Source organism: Verticillium alfalfae, genomic scaffold (genome assembly GCF_000150825.1).
Source record: "Verticillium alfalfae VaMs.102 supercont1.7 genomic scaffold, whole genome shotgun sequence".
Classification (NCBI taxonomy): domain Eukaryota; kingdom Fungi; phylum Ascomycota; class Sordariomycetes; order Glomerellales; family Plectosphaerellaceae; genus Verticillium; species Verticillium alfalfae.
Window position 1 is genome coordinate 1,653,374 of NW_003315032.1, and position 17,953 is coordinate 1,671,326.

Consider the following 17,953-nt stretch of genomic DNA (forward strand, 5'->3'; position numbering starts at 1 on the left):
TTCGGCGAGGGGGCGGCCCGAGAAAGGGCGGCGGAAGTGCCCTGAAGGGTGGGCTTCGGGCAAAGGCCCCTCTGCAACGGTCCTGGGGGGGTACAAGAATGGGTGCTTTTAATGAGGGTGAAAAGGGGGTGACCGGAATGATATGCCCTTTGTTGCCATCTTGGGGGAGCCGGTATCAGGAAAGACTCGGATGTGGTGGGATAGCATGATTCGGCCGGGAGAGTTTGATATAATCACATGGTGCAAATTGAGAATATCCTATCATAAAATGGTAAAACACAGATCGACTTCTGTGAGCAACCGTCTTTTCGACGTCCCATTTCTCGGTGCATACTCATGGTTGACAGAAGCTTATGTCTGGCGACGCATCCTGCCAATTGCGCTGTCCCAGCTTCGCCGCCAGGAATCGGCGACGCGATGATCATCGCTAGTTCGCAATCCCAGCCCGTCCGAAGGCTTCCCTTCCGTCATGACGGCCCTGTACCGCCTGTATCCCTCCGCCACGAGCCTGCTCACCTCCTCGCGATCACCGCCGACGATGCCAGCTTCCATCAAAGCCTCGGTCTCCTCGACCCATCCCTTGACCTGCATAAGCTCGAGCTCCTCATTTTTCAGCTTTTGCATAAGCCCCTGTCCCTTGACGAGAGCCATTATGCCCGCGACGGTGGTGTTTGTCGCTCCGAGGATGGTGATGCTGACGGCGTGAATCGCAGATGAGGGTCCAAGGGCCGTGAGGACTGCACCGATGATGATCTGTGCGATGTGGCAAGCGTAGATGGTAGCAGTGAGAATGCGACGCTGCCACTTCTTTATCGCGTGCTCGCGGAGGATAGAGGCGTAGGTGCCGGTGGACGGGGCCGTATGACTGCGTTCGAGGTCACCAGTACCGGAAGAGGTAGCGGCTCCGGAGTGGATGCCCAGGGCACGGCGGAAGAAGCGTAGGTGCTCGGCGTTCGGGCCTTGCGTTGAGCCCACCACAGAGAACGACGGTCCCGCGACGATCTCGGACTTGCTGAGGCGGCTGGCGGATGGGTCGCGAGAGCCTGGAGGATCTGGATGTGGTCAGCATGATTTGCTCGTTGCATCAATCTGAAAGGGAATGCACCTTTGAAGGGCAACAATGGAGAGCGCTCGCTCGATGGCGAGGGAAGTCTGAATTGCGGGCTTGCCATGATAGCTTTAGAACAAGACTATTGGTGATGTAGGTACAAAGGACACCTGGGTTGTCGGAGATGCACAAGCTACGTATCCCCTTATAGGCTACACTTATTTTCGCATCCAAAGTGCGTCTTCATGGCAGTTCTTAGGCTCGACTTTGGAGGGTATCAAGACCACATCAGCGGGACAGGTCAAGGGTTCGCCTTCGTGAATTGAGTAGGACATGTCCACGAGAGCGTTCAGCTCCCACGAAGCTCCAGTCACGGCTACTGCTTCTCCATGTTTTCACTGGTCCGCTCTTACAGTTGCCAAACCTCGATAGCAAAAGGTTGGCTCACGCGACACCCCCCTCAGCAACATCACGTGGATGCATCGATTGTACATATAACAACGAAAAGAGGGGAAGTGGTGCTGATCGTGTGTACCCTGTGTGACCTGCAATCTCTTCCAATGTTCCCGTTTGTTCTTGAATGGTCAATAAGAACTCGGCAGACCGACGGTGATGAATATGTTGTACGGATTCTCTTGCTGCGTGTTCTCGGCCTTGCTATGGGCTTGTTTGTCTGTTGACATCGGACGAGGTAACCGAGGGTTGCGACAGAACAAGCGCCTGGGGGTGTGACCTGTCCCGCACCGGAGCAAGTCGGCCAGAAGATATTACGCTGTAATCGATACCACACGGTCACGCTGTAAAGGAATAAAGTTAATAGCCTGGTAGGCTCTAACGTCATCACTGTCCCGTGATTGTGCCATAATCACCTATTCTTGATTGTATCAGGAGGTTACGCGACCGTGCTGTCTCCTGTCCTCGGAATAGTACTACGCTAGACGAAAAATGGAAAACAATACAGGAACCGCGGTCCTTTACAACCTAGAACTTACTGGGGTGCGCTAGGCTAGAAATGGAAAACAATCCTCTGGGATTTTTGCCTCGTTTGAGAGCAATAGTGTCTCGTTAGCTCCCTCCGATTGTTTCCCTCATCTGAACGCCTATCAGCAGATCAACTACAATACAAGCCATTCAATGTTAGCAGCTGCACAACCGCAGGATAATATCAGAAATGTATCGCGGCCGCGGTGTCTTCACTCCCAGTGAGCGTTCTTGTACGTATCGTCACATTGTCTATCCCCACACGCTTGTGGCTTACCAATAGAGCCCGCCGTCAGCCCTGGAAAACTCTCGCCGTATATATTACTCCAACCGATCGGACAAGCAAGCGTCCTCGGTCCCGCCACTGTGGTGTTCAAGTACAGCGTATCAGCCCCAGACATGACAAGATGCGTGCGTTTCGACCTGGTAGACATGAGTCGATCGCGCTAGATAAATCAACCCTGGATCAGAAAGATATCCGTTGACATGTTGAAATTGTCGCCATAACGTCCGATAGAGCAATAGCCAATGATCATACAGTCATGCCGAATAGAGAAAGCACGCAAAGTCCCCCTCGTCATTGCTCCGTAGTAATGCCGGCTAGACAGTCGTGGCACTACACCAGTCATAGACATTAGTTAACACCATAGGATGGACCTGGGCGGACATAGCTTAAGTCCTAGCATGAGTCCGTGGTTGCCAAGCCTCCCGGAACAAACCTTTGCTATCGCTGTGAGAAGTATAATAGAGGGTACGATCCTGACCTGCGCCGCAGCTCAGAATTATGAGGCCCATACATCTGTTATCTCGTCTTTGCTACGACACGATTCATTACAACCAACAAAATGGTCAGAACGCTTCCCTTCGCGGACATCGAGGTGCCGGTTCCTGGGTTCGGTGCCATGGGTCTCAACTTTGCCATGGGCGCGAACCTGAGCCCTGAGGAAGCCGAGCCAGTCCTGCTGAAGGCCATAGAACTGGGATGCACATTCTGGGACACAGCTGTAGGTCGCCAATGCTCAACGCCCCAGCTCGACATATTCGCTACAAGCCAGTGCAAAATATTAACAGGGTTACCTCAAGGTTGTCTACAGAGCCGGCATTAACGAAAAGCTACTTGGCAACTTCATCAGGAAGCATAACGTTCGCGATAAAGTCTTCGGTGAGGGGCCAGCGGCTGATGTCACATCCCAAGCACAACATCACTGACGGATGGCCTGATGGCTAGTTGCCTCCAAATGCGGGTTTGACGTCTTCGGCGGCTCTGGACGCGTTACCAACTCGGCGTCTCACATAAGAGAGTATATTGAAGGCACGATCGAGAGGCTTGGGTTCGCTCCGGACCTATATTACCTGCACCGCATAGATCCTGGTACGTGGGCTTGGCCAATATGCCATGACCTGTATTAGGCTGACTCCAGCAGCTACCCCCCTCGAAGAGTCGATTACTGCTCTTGATGAACTCAGAAAGGCTGGCAAGACCAAGTACATTGGACTTTCGGAATGCTCGGCAAAGACACTCCGTAAAGCGAACTTGAGTAAGGTTACGGCCATTCAAATTCAATCATCGCCACTAACAGAGGCTCCGTAATTCGCAGTTGCCAAGATAGACGCCGTCCAAGCGGAATACTCCCCTTTTGAAACAGTCCACGAGACGAACGGCTTGATCGATGCCTGCAAAGAGCTCCACGTTGCCTTTGTAGCATTTAGTCCCCTAGGCCACGGTTTCCTTGTCGACGACTTCCAGTATAAATCCCCCGAAGACTTTGCGCCGGATGACTTCCGCCGCGTCTGTAAGTTGTCCTTGATATTGGAGCACAAGCAGACGAAACGAATCGAGTCTCTAATGTCTGGTGAACATATAGCTCCTAAATTCCAGGGCGAAACTTTTTCAAGAACAAGGCCATCGTGGAAGAGATTAAGGAGCTTGCGGTTCGGAAAAGGGTGCACTTTAGCTCAGATTGCTCTTGCCTGGGTGGCAGCTCAGGGCTTGATCTCCATTCCGGGAACGACCAAGGTCAAGCGTCTGGAGGAAAACTGGGCATCCAGAGACATCGAACTCACGGAGGACGACAAAGTGGCTCTGCGTAGCATTATCGACAATGCCAAGCTTCATGGTAACAGGTTCGACGCTGATCACGAGGCGACGGTTGGAAATTAGAGATGTAAACATCCGCAATTGCCAAGCCAGGTTGAATTTTGCGTGCGGAAGAACGTTAGAGGAACTAAACCGCTCGCACTCCCCCAGCAATGCTTCCGAGCTAGGCACTCCTACAGTTGTACCTCTCTCACAGCAGCAATTTTTACTGTGATTGTGTAGGAAATCGGAACACTCATGTTGTTGAATGTATTGCAGCAAGTCTCGCCGCGTACAATTATGTCATGCATGGCCCAAAAACCAAACTAAAAAACTCAGAATCGACGTCTAACGCTTGCGCTTTTCTAAAGATTCTGTCAATTAATTTTTCCCTCCTGAACAGTCCGAGGCAGTATGATATCAGTCCCACGACAGTGAATGTGGAAGGGAATACAAGGGAAATCTCTCCAGAGGGAATTTTCAGGGAAAGAGGTCCGCCCTGATGCGCTAGGTTCACATCCGTTTGAGACCCTCGATTTCGGCCCTTTGGTTCTGCTGGAACCCCATCACGTGTGAGTTAAAGGCTTTTCCCTGTTTTTGAGTCCGCATGTTGAAGGTCGTATGGGCATACGTCAATCCGAACCATCTGCATTGATGCTTCAGATCTGCGAGCCCTGCGGGAGCCTTTACCAAGCCAATCCTATGCCATGGCCAACTCTTCTCCTCCGGCCTCCCATGCCACTACATCCGTCGAAGCCTTTCCTAGGTCCTTGCAGTGTCATGATGGCGGCTGCTGGTGCCTGCACCTACCTTTTCGACAATGGCAAGTCCATCAACACGCTCATTCAGTTCACTTGTTCCTTCTGCTACGAAGGCCCTCTGTGTTGTCCGGCAGTGCCGAACTTGTTAGACGAAAGATGTGCCACGTCTTTACAGATCCAACCACGCGTATGATGTGCTTCAAGTGGCGAGGCTTCCCTACCTCAACCTCATTAGGAGACGGGGGATACCTCAAGAAGCATGTAAACCTGCGGGGTGCCTGTTGATGACGATGTGCGTCGGCTGGCGGGGCAGCCCCTGGCTGCACCCCCTTTTCACAGCATGCGCAGGGCGGGATCTGCAGACAGCCCGGCCGGAGATTTCAATCAGGTTGGCAGAGGTGGGGGGGGGGACCAGTCTCCAGCCGGGATCGACAGCATAAAGTGATGGCGTGAGGCTGTGACGGTGACTACACGTGTCGACTGCAGGCGGCTGTATGTGTGCTGGTGGCTCGAAAAACGAACCAAAGTATGGCAGCTTCACAAGAGAAAGCAAGTCGGAGTGAGAGAGGTTGGACGAATTGATAGATACGATACTGGAAGTTGCAGGGTGGAAAAGGCAGTCAGCCGCCAGGTTGTAACGATGGCTGGGGGGGCAGGCTTCGTGCTGATCGAGGGACAAGGGCAGCTAGCTGACAGTAGCACCAGCTGCGCTCTGTGAGACGCTGCAAGGCCCCTAGATCCGTCGGGGTTGTTCCGGATAGCGCGCCTCCAGTGCGGTCCCCTTGGCCTTGGGGAAGAGGGGCACGGGAGGCTGGAATTTCAGGGGCCTGCTCGCTGGAATGTCCTCGAAACCGACAACACAAACAGAACCCCTCGGCCATACGACCACACCGACATCCCCCCCGGCACCTCCACTGACACTGCCCAGCACCGCAGGGATTGATAGACTCCTTTGTTTGGGAGAGGCTTCTTCTGGTCTCGGATTTACATCCTTCCCATGCTCCTGGCCATGTGCCCGTCGTCCGACCGCCGAAGCAAATAAACAGAGCCTTGCCCCTAGACAGAGAATGGGAGGAGGCTGGTGATGCGCTGGCCGTCGTGTCGATGCAGCATCGAAGGCTTCGACCGTCTTCCCAGGTACCATACATGTACAACGACAACATTGGTCCGGCCTCTGATTTGACAGCCAAGGACAGCGCAGCCATGACGACGACGATACCTCAGCTACATGTCACGCTACTCTATCTCACCTCTCCCCCTCTGCCGTCGAATCGTGGGCCGGCGGGCCCTTCCCTGCGTGCCCCTCGCGTCCCGAGAGACATCGTGATTGGGGATCTGCCACTACAATGCCTCGTCGGGCCAGAGCACGGTGGATCGGGCGACCCAAGCACAGGATCCGATTCCCTGACTGACGTCGCTCGACACCTCGTCCAACGCTAATTGCTGATGGGACACCCTTTCATTGGGGAGGATCAATGGAGGTCTTGTCGCGGAACCGGTCCAGGGGGTCGGTCAATGGCTTGTGGACCGTCATGCTGCTCTCTCGGACTGCGCATTGCGTATAACCCTGGGTCCCCCCCGCCGCCATGTCTTGGGGTTTGACAGGTTCAACAATCGACGACAAGGCCTGTCTGCTGCTGCTCCTCCCCAGATTCTCTGATTCCCGTACGAAGTTCGGCAAGGCGCCATTGAGGCATCATCAAGACCACCCAACCATCCTTTCATCAGTCAAACGCGAAGCCTCTCCTCGCGAAACAACACCTTTCAAGATGCCATCTACGCTTCGTCTTTTGCAATGCGTCTGCCTTCTGTGGGCTACCGCATGTATGCTTCATTCACTTGCCTCTGTACTAATCATTACTAACATATCCTTCAGCTGATGCGGCTCCTACCCCAGCCCCCATCCATGAGCCTCGCTTCAGCGCCCTGGTCGCTGGCAACGTCTCCCTCCGCATCATGCCCCTCGGCGCCTCCATCACCTACGGCGAGGGCTCCTCCACTGGCAACGGTTACCGCCAGTACCTAAAGGACCTCCTCAACGTCGACGGTAACCCCGTTGACTACGTCGGCTCTCGTCAGGGCGGCGACATGGCGGACAATGACGTTGAGGGCTGGCCCGGCTACCGCATCGCCCAGGTCACGGAGAAGGCCAAGGAGTCTCTGCCCGACACGCTGCCGAACCTCGTCCTCATCAACGCTGGCACGAACGACTGCATCCAGAACAGCGAGCCCGAGACGGCCGGCGACAGGATGCTCGAGATGTTGCGCGCCGTATGGGCCGCCTCGCCGCGCGTCAGCATCGTGCTGAGCACGCTGCTCGTCAACAAGGTCGCGTCCGTCGACGAGTGCGTCCGCGGCGTCAACGAGCAGTTCCGCGCCCTCGTCGAAGCCCAGCAGGCCATCTCGAAAAAGGTCGTCCTCGTCGACTTCCACGCGCCCGAGGGCCCTACCCTCGATGACCTCGTCGACGACATCCACCCCGGCGACGCCGGCTTTGAGAAGATGGCTGCCATCTGGTTTGAGGGCATCAAGGACGCCGCGTCCCGGGGCTGGGTCGAGGAGCCCCAAGTCCTGCCGGGGAACGACACGAAGCGCAGCACCCTCGAGACAAGGGTTGGTGCCGCCCTGCGCTCGGCGACGACGGGTGCAAGGGAGCACGCTAAGGCCATGCTCTGAAAGAGCGGAGCGTTACTATAACACGGCGGGGAGCAATCATTGAAATTTCTACGGCGTTCAGGATAAGGTGGGTGAGACATCACGAGGCAACGCGCCAGAGTGCCGCGTGGGAGGTATTAAGGCGGCCGTCAGCCCTTGATCGTATTTAATGTGTAAACAAGTAGAGTAGACAGACGGATACGAGATCCGATATTATGTGCGCACAACGCCTTTAGTGATTATTCTGTCTGACAACACATGTCTGTGCAGTCATCGGTGCAGTGAGGAAAGTAAACGCAGCTTTAAATCAGTCATCCCTGCTTGGCACCGAGTAGGATCGATCCTTCGCGTTCCATGGTTTACTCCCTTTATCAGCGCCGACATTTCCCTATGTTCCTCATTTTACGTGCAGTCTTGGACTGTTGACACGTGAGTGCGCGGTTGCTGATAATGAGAGAGCCAAAACCGAACGACATGTGCAGGAGGCAGACAGACAAGATGTTTGTGGTTGGGCCTCTTTAAGTACACGTTGTGATTACAAGAACACACCACCGTCTTAAAGGCGGCCAGTTTATATATTTCCTTTCTCCAAATTATATAGGAATTACGCACATCAACAGCGTCTTTTCTGGGCAATCCCAATACAAGTGTCGACTTTCGCAGTTTGGGATGGGGATGTAGTGTGGTGCCAACTGGTCGCCTCACCTCGGTCAGCTGTCTAGCGCCCCTCACCGAGAACTTCTCCTCGGTGAACAGCCCCGTCAACGAATCCAAGACTGATTCGCGACGCCCCAGCCTTACGCTTGACAACCTTTGACCTCCCACATTTTAACCATAAGCATCCGCGCGAACTCGTTCTCGACAGCCCACACGAACCGAACACCCACTCCCCATCACCCGACATCAGAAGCAGACCTCGCACGATGGACTACCAGAACCGCGCCGGCTCCAAGTTCGGCGGCGGCGGCGTCGCCTCGCAGTCGGCCTCGAACGCCGACCGCCGCGAGCGCCTCAAGAAGCTCGCGCTCGAGACGATTAACCTCGACAAGGACCCTTACTTCTTCAAGAACCACGTCGGGTCCTTCGAGTGCCGCCTCTGCCTGACGGTGCACCAGAACGACGGCTCGTACCTCGCGCACACGCAGGGCAAGAAGCACCAGACGAACCTCGCGCGGCGCGCGGCGCGCGAGCAGAAGGAGGGCAAGGGCGCCATCGACCCGGCGACGGGCCTGCCGGCGGGCGTCTCGGGCGCCGGCTTCTCCGTCGGTCCGCGGCGGAACCTCGTCAAGATTGGCCGCCCCGGCTACAAGATCACCAAGATCCGCGACCCCATGACCCGCCAGCAGGGCCTGCTCTTCCAGCTGCAGTACCCGGACATTGCGCCCGACATCGAGCCCCGCTGGCAGGTTATGAACGCCTTCACCCAGCGCGTCGAGGACCCGGACCGCAACTTTCAGTACCTCCTCGTCGCCGCCGAGCCGTACGAGACGTGCGGCTTCAAGATACCCGCGCGCGAGCTCGACAAGCGCGACGACAAGCAATTCTCCTACTGGGATCCGGACTCCAAGGAGTACTGGGTCCAGGTCATGTTCATGTCCGAGCGCGAGGAGCGCTACGTGGCCGCGCCGGGTCTGAGTACGAGGAGGTGAAGCAGGGGAGGAGAGAGAGGGGGGAAAGGAAAAGAGAGAGGAAGAAGGGCTTGTATTGTTGTACGTGATAAAATGGGCACCCCTAGAGATGCTATGGTACGGACAGCTCAGGCGATCCTCGTCGGGTCAAGCCAAGGGCACAGCGGAGTTTGGTGTACTGAAAGGAACTAGATTGTGAGCTTTACTTCATCAAGAGCGACTGGCAACCAACAGGCAATGACAATCTTCATGTTGATAGCGTGAGCGTGACGCTTGATGCCTTGGCTGGCTGGCTGGCTGTTGCACACCTTTCGCATTGTAGTCTACTCTGCCGTCTTGAAGTGGCACTTGGCCAGCCCTCCTTCTCTCGCTTGAATTCGTTCTACGGTGATGTTTACCATCTAGAACCTCAACAGCATCTTTGGCTCTGCTCTCCGTCGGGGTGTTGCAGCACCCGCCTCATGCATCTCATCCTGTCACATACAGGCTCATCTAATACTTCTTCCACTCCTTCATTCCTCCAGCGCCCGTTTGAACACTGACAGAACAGACACAGATGCAACACTGACAAGCTTCCTTTCGTCATCTCTCTACGCAATGCAATCAAGGAAAGAACAGGACCACAAACACACGGCTGGGCAGCCGCAGGTTCAGCGAGTTTAGCGGAAGTTGTTGTCGAATCGCTTGAAGGTGTAACCGATGAAGGGCAGGCTCATTTCAGGGGTCTCCTCCACAGGGCCAGGCTGGCCAGCGGCGCGCTGCTGCACAGCCTGCGCCTTGAGCACGGTGGCGTTGTCAGTCTGGTCGATCTCGTCCGTCGGGAAGTACGTTGTGTCGATGGCTGAGGTGAGCCTGGGCTCGAACGGTGCCCTGATGCGACGCAGGCTGTCAAACTCGACACCGCGGAAGAAGCTGTGGGCCTTGATCTCGTGGGCGCCACCTCGGCCCAAGCGGTTCTCCGTGTTGCAGATAAGGCTAACGTTGGTCAGCAAGGGCAATCCAAGCCAGGCCGAAAGATAACTTACCTCCTTATCAGGTTCTCAGCCTCGGTTCCCAAGGTGATGTCGTCGGGGAAGTACAGCGTCTGACGCCAGTTCACGATCTTCCGATAGGTATCGTGGCTGTCCTCGGCGCAGAAAGGCGGCCAACCGACCAGGCACTCGAACATGATGGTGCCAAGCGACCACCAATCGCAGTCGTAGGTGTAACCGTGCCCGGTGAAGATTTCCGGCGCGATATAGTCGGGCGTACCAACGGTGGAGTAGGCCATGAGACGTCGCGACCTTCGCCAGTCATTGATCTGCGAACGGTTGCTGACCGTCAGATTGATCTGATCGAGAGCCACCGAGTTGCGGTCGCGGGGCCGGTTGGAGCGGCCCTGCATTAGCTGAGCGTAGTAGTTGTTGTCGTGCAGGCGTTGGAAGCCGGTGGAGAGACCGAAATCGGTCAGCTTGACGTGGCCACCTCGGTCGAGCAGAATGTTGTCGGGTTTGATATCGCTGGGAAAAGTAACAAAGTTAGCAGAGGGTCCCACAACAACAAAGTCATCCTACTGACCGATGAATGAAGCCCAGCTTATGGACGGCCTCGATCGCAAGCACAATCTCGGCAATGTAGAAACGTGTAATGTCCTCCGAAAAGATCTCATACTTGATAAGCATGGTCATCAGATCGCCGCCGGGCAAGAATTCCATCAACATGTAGAGGAAGTAGGAATCTTGGAAGGTGGTGAAGAGCTTGACGACCCAGGGGCTGTCCGACTCGGCAAGAATGTCACGCTCGGAGCGCACATGAGCCAGCTGGTCTTTTTTGAACATCTCCGTCTTGATGAGAGACTTCATGGCATAGACCTTGCCATCTTGCTTCTTCTGAACCAGCTTGACCTCGCCGAAAGCACCCTTGCCGATAATCTTCACGGTGGCGTAGTTCTCGGGACGATCTTTTGTGCGCAGGAAGCGGAGGTACTGGCCCTCCTTACGGCCGCCAGTCGACCAAATTTGCTCACGCCTCGATGCGGGTTGGTTGGGCTCCGCAAGCTTCTGCTCCATCTCGCTTTGCCTATGAGGAACCTGTCAGCGGTGTTGGCCAACATATTGAGGACCTCTCATACGAGTCTTAACCTACCTCTGGTTCCTCTCACGTGCGCGTCGTACACTGTCTTTGAAGAAATCGGCAGCAAGCTTGGAGCACTTGACCTGGTTGTTGTTGGCGTTCGAGCCGTACTTGTCGGGGTTGCGCTCAGGAGCACGGGCGAATTCGTCGACCGGCGCTGGGCTCTGCGTCGGCATGGGAGCGGCGGGGTAGCTCCCGTAGCCTGAAGGCTGGCCGGAGGCGCCAGCAGTACGGGGCCTCTGGGCCGGAGAAGCGCCCCGGGCGCCATAGCCGGGAGCAGCCCTCGCGGCACCTCCTAGGTTCTGGTGGGAAAACTGGTGAGCGAGGCCAGTGTTGGGGTCGTTGGTGCCCGGGGTGTTGGAACGCTGTTGGTAGACATTTTGAGGAGCAAAGTCGGTGGCCTGAGGCTGGGCGGGGTACTGCGGAGGGTACTGGTTAGGCACAAAGTAGCCTGGAGGGGCATAACCAGTGCCGTAGTGCTGTTGCTGCTGTTGCTGCTGCTGCTGCTGCTGCTGCTGCGGGGGGTGGAGGTTGTTGGGTTGCTGCTGCTGGCCCGAGGACTGCGGGAAGACGGGCTGCGGAAACGTCGAGGGCGTGGTGGGATAGTTGGAGCGATCGCCGGAGGGTGCAAGGCGATCGTTCCCGTTTCCGAAGTTGAGGTACAGGCGGTTGCTGCTGTTGCTGTTGCTGTTGTCCATGATGTCGGCGGGCTCAGGGGCGATGAGCGGGCAGAGCTAGAATCGGTCGGGTAGGAATGCCTCTCGGCAAAGGGTGGGGGGGGAGAGAGGTGGGATGCAAGACAGTCGAACACCTAGGCCGTAAGGACAAGGACCTTTGATGAGGTTCGTCGACGGTATTCTCCAGAGGTCGGATGGCTGTGGTGGATCAAAGGTGGAGGGCTAAACAATTGAAGTCTGTCAGCAAATGAAGTCGGAACCAAGGGCCTTGCGGGTGTTCCTACCCAACGAGCTACGGTAGCCGAAGAGCGCGGTTGAGGGGCGAATCGAAGACGGACCCGCAGACGGCCAGTGCAACAGTCGGATCGGTGAGAGTGCTTGGACGTTGACTGTTGTTGTAGATGGTGCTGCTCGCTCAGCCACAAGTGAGGCGCAAACAAGGGTTACGTTTTAGTCAGACGCAAGACGAAAGACGCTATCTCGGATGCTTGTCGTTGTTCGTCTATATCTGTATGTCTTGGATGTTGCTGCAACTCGTGTGAAGTGCTGGGCAGCTGGCAGCTGCACGAAGCGCAGATGCGAAGCGATACGCAGGCGGATGGACTCCCAGATAGAACGGAGAGGAGCGACGGAGCGCAGGAACGGAAGCGGAAGCGGAAGCGGAAGAAAGGCGAGGTGATTTTTCTGCTAAGCCCCTGTGAAGCGAAACATGATGGGTACAGAGGTCCAAGGTGTGTAGTGTGCTGCGGTGCGGTGCAGATGGTGTAGCGTTGCACTTTCGACCCCTGAGATGGATCTTGGTGGTGGAACTCTGGATGCGAATGGCCGTGCGGGGTTCCTCGAGGTTGCAAGGGGGGGAGGGGATGTTTACGATGGCGCTGTCCAATGGAAGCTGTGTGGTTGGAACAGTCTGATTGGTGTCGTGGATTGGAGGGGTAAAAAGGAGGCAAGTTGTCCCGGTCCGCCATGGTACATACAGCATGTGCACATGGCACCTGTCAATGGAACATCGAGGCATGCGTCTTTCACCGACTGTTGGGACAAGGCTTGTCTCTAGCTGCGAGGCCCGCAATGCTCCGGATGGTTCCCCATTCTTACGGGGTTGGGGCAGCGCGCGCCGAAGAAAGATGGAATGCACTGCTCTCCCTGCCTTGATACCATCGGGTACATGATGCATCCATGGGTACGTGATGCATCCACGGGGAGGTGATGCTGTCTTGGATGCCGGGTATCAGGAGGAGAAGCACCAGTCATCCAGCACTTCAGCACAAGCTCAAGCTCGTGCTCCCTTCCAGTGTCGGTGATCCGGCCGGTTATCCAGCGAGGCCGGCAGTCTCCCTAGCGCACAACCATTTCTGTAAAATGCTTGACAAGCTGGAAATTCCTCGGCAATTGCTTTCCAGATACTCAGGGCGTCTTTTCGACAGGATGAGGCTTTTCTAGATCTCTTGGCTGCAGCAGCTGCCCACAGTAATGGCCAGGTCTGGGAGGAGATACTTCGGGAGCAAGATTCTTCCTCCGGGACACTTCTGTCCCAGATTTGCAGTCTCTACAAAGGCCATTGGCATCGGGACAGGGTGAGACGCGAGACACCATCTAGAGAGCAATTCAGCAGGCCGATAAAGATCAACATACCAGCGATCTGAGGCAGCATCGTCACATATCATTGGACCATCATTGGACCTCTGTGAGCTGAGAGTGGCAGAATGGGCTAGTCTAAGAACAGTAGGCGGTCACGGACGCCGTCAAATGCCGAGGCTTCGCCGCCACGCCCGTTTTGGCTGGAACGACCCGTGCCGTTATCGCGCCTTGGTGAAGCTCTTATCGCGTCAAAATTTCCTGTCGTTTTCCCCCCTTGGTGACCATCTATCCAAACAGACGTGACGTGTGACGAGCGACTGTCCATCACGACCTTCGTTCTCTCAAGAAGAGATATCAAAGGGCCTCCATTTTCAAGACGATCTATCGCAATGGCTGACGCAAAACCTCCCGTCGAGCCTGCGCCGGCTTCGGTACGTCCTTGATCCAAACCCCATCTAATCATCGTTCCATCGCGAGATGCATCATGCTCACCTGTCACCAAACACAGGCCGCAACCCCTGGCACCGCCCCAGCCGCCTCTACCTCGACAACACATACCAAGGCACCAGGCTACAAAGTCCCCGAGAGAAACCCCGCCCTCCGCATGCTCGGCATCCCCAACCTCCCCAAGAAGCTCCCCTCGCGCAACTGGACCATCTTCCTGACCATCACGACGGCCTTCTCCGCGGCCGTCATCTATGACAAGCGCGAGAAGAAGCGTGCCACAGCCCGCTGGGCCCGTGCCGTCGCCCCGCTCGCCACCGAACCCATCGACAACCCCTCCCAGCTGCCGCGCAAGCTGACCGTTCTCCTCGAGGCCCCGCCCGGCGAGGGCCTGCGCGTCGCCCAGGACCACTTTATCGAATACGTCAAGCCCGTGCTGGCGGCGTCCGGCCTCGACTGGGACTTTGTCCAGGGACGCCAGCAGGGCGACGTGCGTGCCGCCGTCGCCGAGAAGATTCGCCGCAAGAGGCGGTTGGCCGAGCGGCCGGACGAGGAGCTGCTGCCTACGGAGGAGAACGTCCGTGACGCCGTGCGCGCGAAGAACCAGATCCCCGAGTACCAGGGCGACGCCGGCGACATCGTCATTGGCCGCAACGCCTGGAAGGAGTATATCCGCGGCCTGCACGAGGGTTGGCTAGGGCCCCTCGACGCCCCGGCGCAGCCCGAGCCCGAAACGAAGCCCGAGCCTGTGCTCTCCGCCGAGCCCGTCGTCACGCCCGTCGCCGACGCCATCGCCGAGACGGTGGAAGAGGCCGAGAGGAAGGCCGCCGACGCCAAGGCCGCCGAAGAAAAGGCTGCCGAGGAAAAGGCCGCCGAGGAGAAGAAGAAGGAGGAAGAGAAGAAGAAGCGCCCGCCCCAGCCACCGTCCTACAACTCGACTGCCGACTACGCTGCCGCCCACCTCCCGCCCACGCTGCCCGAACAGCTCGCGCCCGCGGCTCCCATTCAGTTCCCTCACATTCTCGGCTTCTTCAATACGTTTACACGACTCAAGCGCTTCCTGAATCGCCGCGCCCTGGCTGATGATATCGGTCGCGAGGTGGCCGCTGCCTGTTTTGCTGCGCACCGCGAGTGGCGTGAGGGCGAGCCCGGCGTGTCTTCGGATGACGACGAGTTGAAGCTCGAACAGCAGCGTGTCCTGGCGCACGAGGAGAAGAACTGGGTCAAGAGCGTGTGGGAGGAGGAGAAGGCGCCAGAGGAGGGTAAGGAGGCGGAGCCGCCGCGGGAGAAGGTCTGGCCGGAGTCGATGGTGCTGGACACCCGCATCGCCTCGCGCATGAGGAGATTCGAGGTTCAGCCCGAGGATGAGGCGCGTGCGAGAGCGATTGTCGTGCCCGAAGAGGAGATTGAGGGTTTCATCAAGGGCAGCTTGCGCTCCATCGCTCAGTGGGGCATGTCGGCGTTCGCGGCAGAGAACAAGGGACCCAACGTTGGTAACCTCGATGATGCTTGAACGAAGAGGGGTCGTTGTGGAAGGGGTTGTGTGACTACCTAATGTATGATACGCTTGGTGTGCCCGAGGTTCATGACTTCGAGGCGATTTGGATGTACAGTATAGGCTCCGCCTTGGTGTTGGGAGCTTGATCGACGCTAGAGTACCATCTGGCGACCAGATGGAGATAATGAGTCTCCCCTTTTGTTCTGTCTCCTGGCCTTCACTCATCGTCATCTGAATCATATGCCACCAGTCCCAGTTTTGGTGGCGGTGGACTCGCACTTGTTGGCTTAGTAGTGGTGGTTGTGACGCTGGTTGTAGTCCTTGGCTGGGCTGCTGCCGTGGCAGAATCGGCGGAATTGCCTCCATCGCCAGTCTTGTTGTCGCCCTTGCCACCCTCGCTCACCCTTCTCCTGGCCAGCCCCTTCACCTCAGAACCGCGTTCTCTCTTCCTCTTCCTCCCCACAGCCCATTCGTCGGTCCCATCATCTTCTGGCTTAGACTCCTCATCGACAGGGGTCTTATCTTGCACCTTCTGTCTCTCACGGAAAGCTTTCAGTCCTTCCGTCGTCTCCTCTCTGACCCTCTCCTCCTCCATCCTCTTCTTCTCCCTCACCTCGTCCAAAAAGTCAATCTCGTCATCATCCAAAGCGCGGAACTGGTTACGAATCTTGTTCGCCTCCTCAAACGCCGCCTCCTTGGCCGCTGCATCCTTGTAAGCATTCCTTCGGCAGACAGTCTGAAGGGGCCGAGTGACAGAGGCTGCAACCGACCTTTGTTCGCTTGTAGCACGTCGTACAAGCTCTTCTCGCCCGCCCTCGACGGCTTTCGCCCTTGCCTCCTCCCTTCGCCGCCTCTCGGCATCGAGCTCTCGCTGCACAGCCTCCCATTCGGCGTTGCCCTTGCTGCGCGTCTCTTGGGCTGTGTTCTTGTCGCTGGCGTCTGTAGTGACGACCTCGCCCGTCTCAGCGTCAATCTTGCCGCCGGAGACGAAGCGGGAGGACATGATGACGGGTACTGTGAGCTCAGTTCGACTGAAGTTCCAGATACGAAAGAGCTTAGAGGCCAAGTAGGAACAATGAGCGTAGGCTGATTCAATGGTTGGAGGCAAGATGGTGAGATCTGGAGCTGTTAAAGTTGAATGATGAGATGCCAGTCTTGAGCTTAGTCAGCACCCGTGCTCCCACGCGGAATTCCTTCACCCCCTGAGCTGGACATTTCGCATCCCTTACACCAAGGCAATGGCAGCGAATACAAGTTTATGTCGAGAAAGATCCAATTGATTTCGATTAGCGACTTGGCTTCATCGATATGGCGAGGGAAAAATTGACAGGAATCGGCAAGGGCATAGGCGGTCCATCACAGCCTGGCTTCGACATACATTGCGACCTCTTTCCAACCATACGAAGTGTGTTGCGATTCTTTCAATTCTTTGTGGAAAAACCAGTTGTACGATAGGATAGACTACACAGACCTATCTCGCTCGAGAGGAGCATATGGAAGATTTGTATAATGTGACATGAACCAATCGAGCTTGCTGACCTAAAATGCAACAAGAAGTAAAAGAGACAGAAGAACACCTCCGATTCTGCAAAGCGTATCGGCACCAGCCGTGTAGACGACATCTGGAGCGTCGGGGGTTGTTTCGCCCTGTGACCCATGCTCAGCGCCACTTGGAGGCTCGACTACCGTCGCATCGTGAGATCCATGCTCTGTACCCCTAGAAGGCCCAGTGGCTACCCAATCATCAGGTCCGTGTTTGATACCTCTTGAGGGCGCGGCGGCTTGTGTCATTTCGGGCGCATAGGGACTGCCTCCATTAGGGAAGGTCAGCGTCGCTGTGATGGGCTCTGGGCCGCAACTGGTACACGTCTCTACCGCCGTGGTAAAGCCTGCAAGAATAAAGGTCGGGTCCGTCATTGTCGGGATGGCTGACATGCCGGAATAGACATGCTCGACCACGTAAGGCCTGTCAACGATGCCGGTAGGACAGAAGGCAGACAGGGTGGTTGTGAGGCGGGTCGTGTGAACGCATACTGCGCAGTCGCATTGGAAGCAGTCGGGAACGAAGACGGTGACAGCAGTGTCTGGCACATGGAAAGACTTGGTGGGTGTTGCAATACTCGGTGTGACAGTAATGCAGGTCGTGATGATGCTGGTGGTATATGTGGAGGATTGGGCAACGACGTGGAGCGACTGTAGGAGGGCCGTTAAAACTGCAAGTGACTGCATCATGCTCTTCATTTTCATGACTGAAGACTGTTTCTGGTGCGGACGTGGATATTGGGAAATGCACAAAGGAGACTGTTGGCGGTGCGCACGACGCGCAGTTTTCCGTAGTATTGGCGGGAGGCAGGTGAAGGATGTACTTAACCCGTGGTGGTCACTCGCGATCATTTCATGTTTACTCTATCATCAATCCGGCATGTCGTTCGACGCTTCCAGCCTGCAAGTGGGTGGAATGGAGGCAGAAGTGTCCAAAGTCTAATGCCAG

At 56.3% G+C, this 17,953-nt stretch overlaps 9 protein-coding genes across 9 annotated transcripts in view; 5 read left to right on the forward strand and 4 right to left on the reverse strand.

The window, feature by feature from the left end:
• VDBG_06359 (conserved hypothetical protein) overlaps positions 1–209 on the forward strand; it is a gene marked incomplete at both ends in the record, with an annotated part of 649 nt that extends 440 nt beyond the window's left edge. The window contains one exon of the mRNA XM_003003870.1: positions 180–209. Coding sequence (XP_003003916.1) covers positions 180–209 — 30 coding nt within the window. The remainder of the gene's footprint in view (positions 1–179) is intronic.
• Positions 210–298: 89 nt separating this feature from the next.
• Positions 299–1,172, reverse strand: VDBG_06360 (conserved hypothetical protein; the record flags this gene model as incomplete). The annotated part of the gene is made up of 2 exons (XM_003003871.1): positions 299–1,052; positions 1,106–1,172. 2 exons carry the CDS (start codon positions 1,170–1,172, stop codon positions 352–354), a joined length of 768 nt encoding a protein of 255 aa, XP_003003917.1.
• A 1,643-nt stretch (positions 1,173–2,815) lies between these two features.
• VDBG_06361 (auxin-induced protein PCNT115) lies at positions 2,816–4,277 on the forward strand (the record flags this gene model as incomplete). The annotated part of the gene is made up of 6 exons (XM_003003872.1): positions 2,816–3,033; positions 3,113–3,191; positions 3,258–3,401; positions 3,454–3,567; positions 3,628–3,822; positions 3,895–4,277. The coding sequence occupies 6 exons, from the start codon at positions 2,875–2,877 to the stop codon at positions 4,188–4,190; spliced, it is 987 nt and encodes a 328-aa protein (XP_003003918.1).
• A 2,359-nt stretch (positions 4,278–6,636) lies between these two features.
• On the forward strand, positions 6,637–7,543 carry VDBG_06362 (conserved hypothetical protein; the record flags this gene model as incomplete). Its single annotated transcript, XM_003003873.1, has 2 exons — positions 6,637–6,691; positions 6,744–7,543. 2 exons carry the CDS (start codon positions 6,637–6,639, stop codon positions 7,541–7,543), a joined length of 855 nt encoding a protein of 284 aa, XP_003003919.1.
• Positions 7,544–8,445: 902 nt separating this feature from the next.
• On the forward strand, positions 8,446–9,171 carry VDBG_06363 (splicing factor 3A subunit 2; the record flags this gene model as incomplete). Its single annotated transcript, XM_003003874.1, has 1 exon — positions 8,446–9,171. The coding sequence occupies one exon, from the start codon at positions 8,446–8,448 to the stop codon at positions 9,169–9,171; it is 726 nt and encodes a 241-aa protein (XP_003003920.1).
• A 638-nt stretch (positions 9,172–9,809) lies between these two features.
• Positions 9,810–11,960, reverse strand: VDBG_06364 (serine/threonine-protein kinase cot-1; the record flags this gene model as incomplete). The annotated part of the gene is made up of 4 exons (XM_003003875.1): positions 9,810–10,125; positions 10,176–10,649; positions 10,708–11,208; positions 11,275–11,960. The coding sequence occupies 4 exons, from the start codon at positions 11,958–11,960 to the stop codon at positions 9,810–9,812; spliced, it is 1,977 nt and encodes a 658-aa protein (XP_003003921.1).
• A 1,949-nt stretch (positions 11,961–13,909) lies between these two features.
• VDBG_06365 (mitochondrial import inner membrane translocase subunit tim-54) lies at positions 13,910–15,477 on the forward strand (the record flags this gene model as incomplete). Its single annotated transcript, XM_003003876.1, has 2 exons — positions 13,910–13,951; positions 14,029–15,477. 2 exons carry the CDS (start codon positions 13,910–13,912, stop codon positions 15,475–15,477), a joined length of 1,491 nt encoding a protein of 496 aa, XP_003003922.1.
• Positions 15,478–15,980: 503 nt separating this feature from the next.
• Positions 15,981–16,465, reverse strand: VDBG_06366 (conserved hypothetical protein; the record flags this gene model as incomplete). The annotated part of the gene is made up of 2 exons (XM_003003877.1): positions 15,981–15,998; positions 16,076–16,465. 2 exons carry the CDS (start codon positions 16,463–16,465, stop codon positions 15,981–15,983), a joined length of 408 nt encoding a protein of 135 aa, XP_003003923.1.
• A 536-nt stretch (positions 16,466–17,001) lies between these two features.
• Positions 17,002–17,703, reverse strand: VDBG_06367 (conserved hypothetical protein; the record flags this gene model as incomplete). The annotated part of the gene is made up of 1 exon (XM_003003878.1): positions 17,002–17,703. One exon carries the CDS (start codon positions 17,701–17,703, stop codon positions 17,002–17,004), a length of 702 nt encoding a protein of 233 aa, XP_003003924.1.
• Positions 17,704–17,953: the final 250 nt, after the last annotated feature.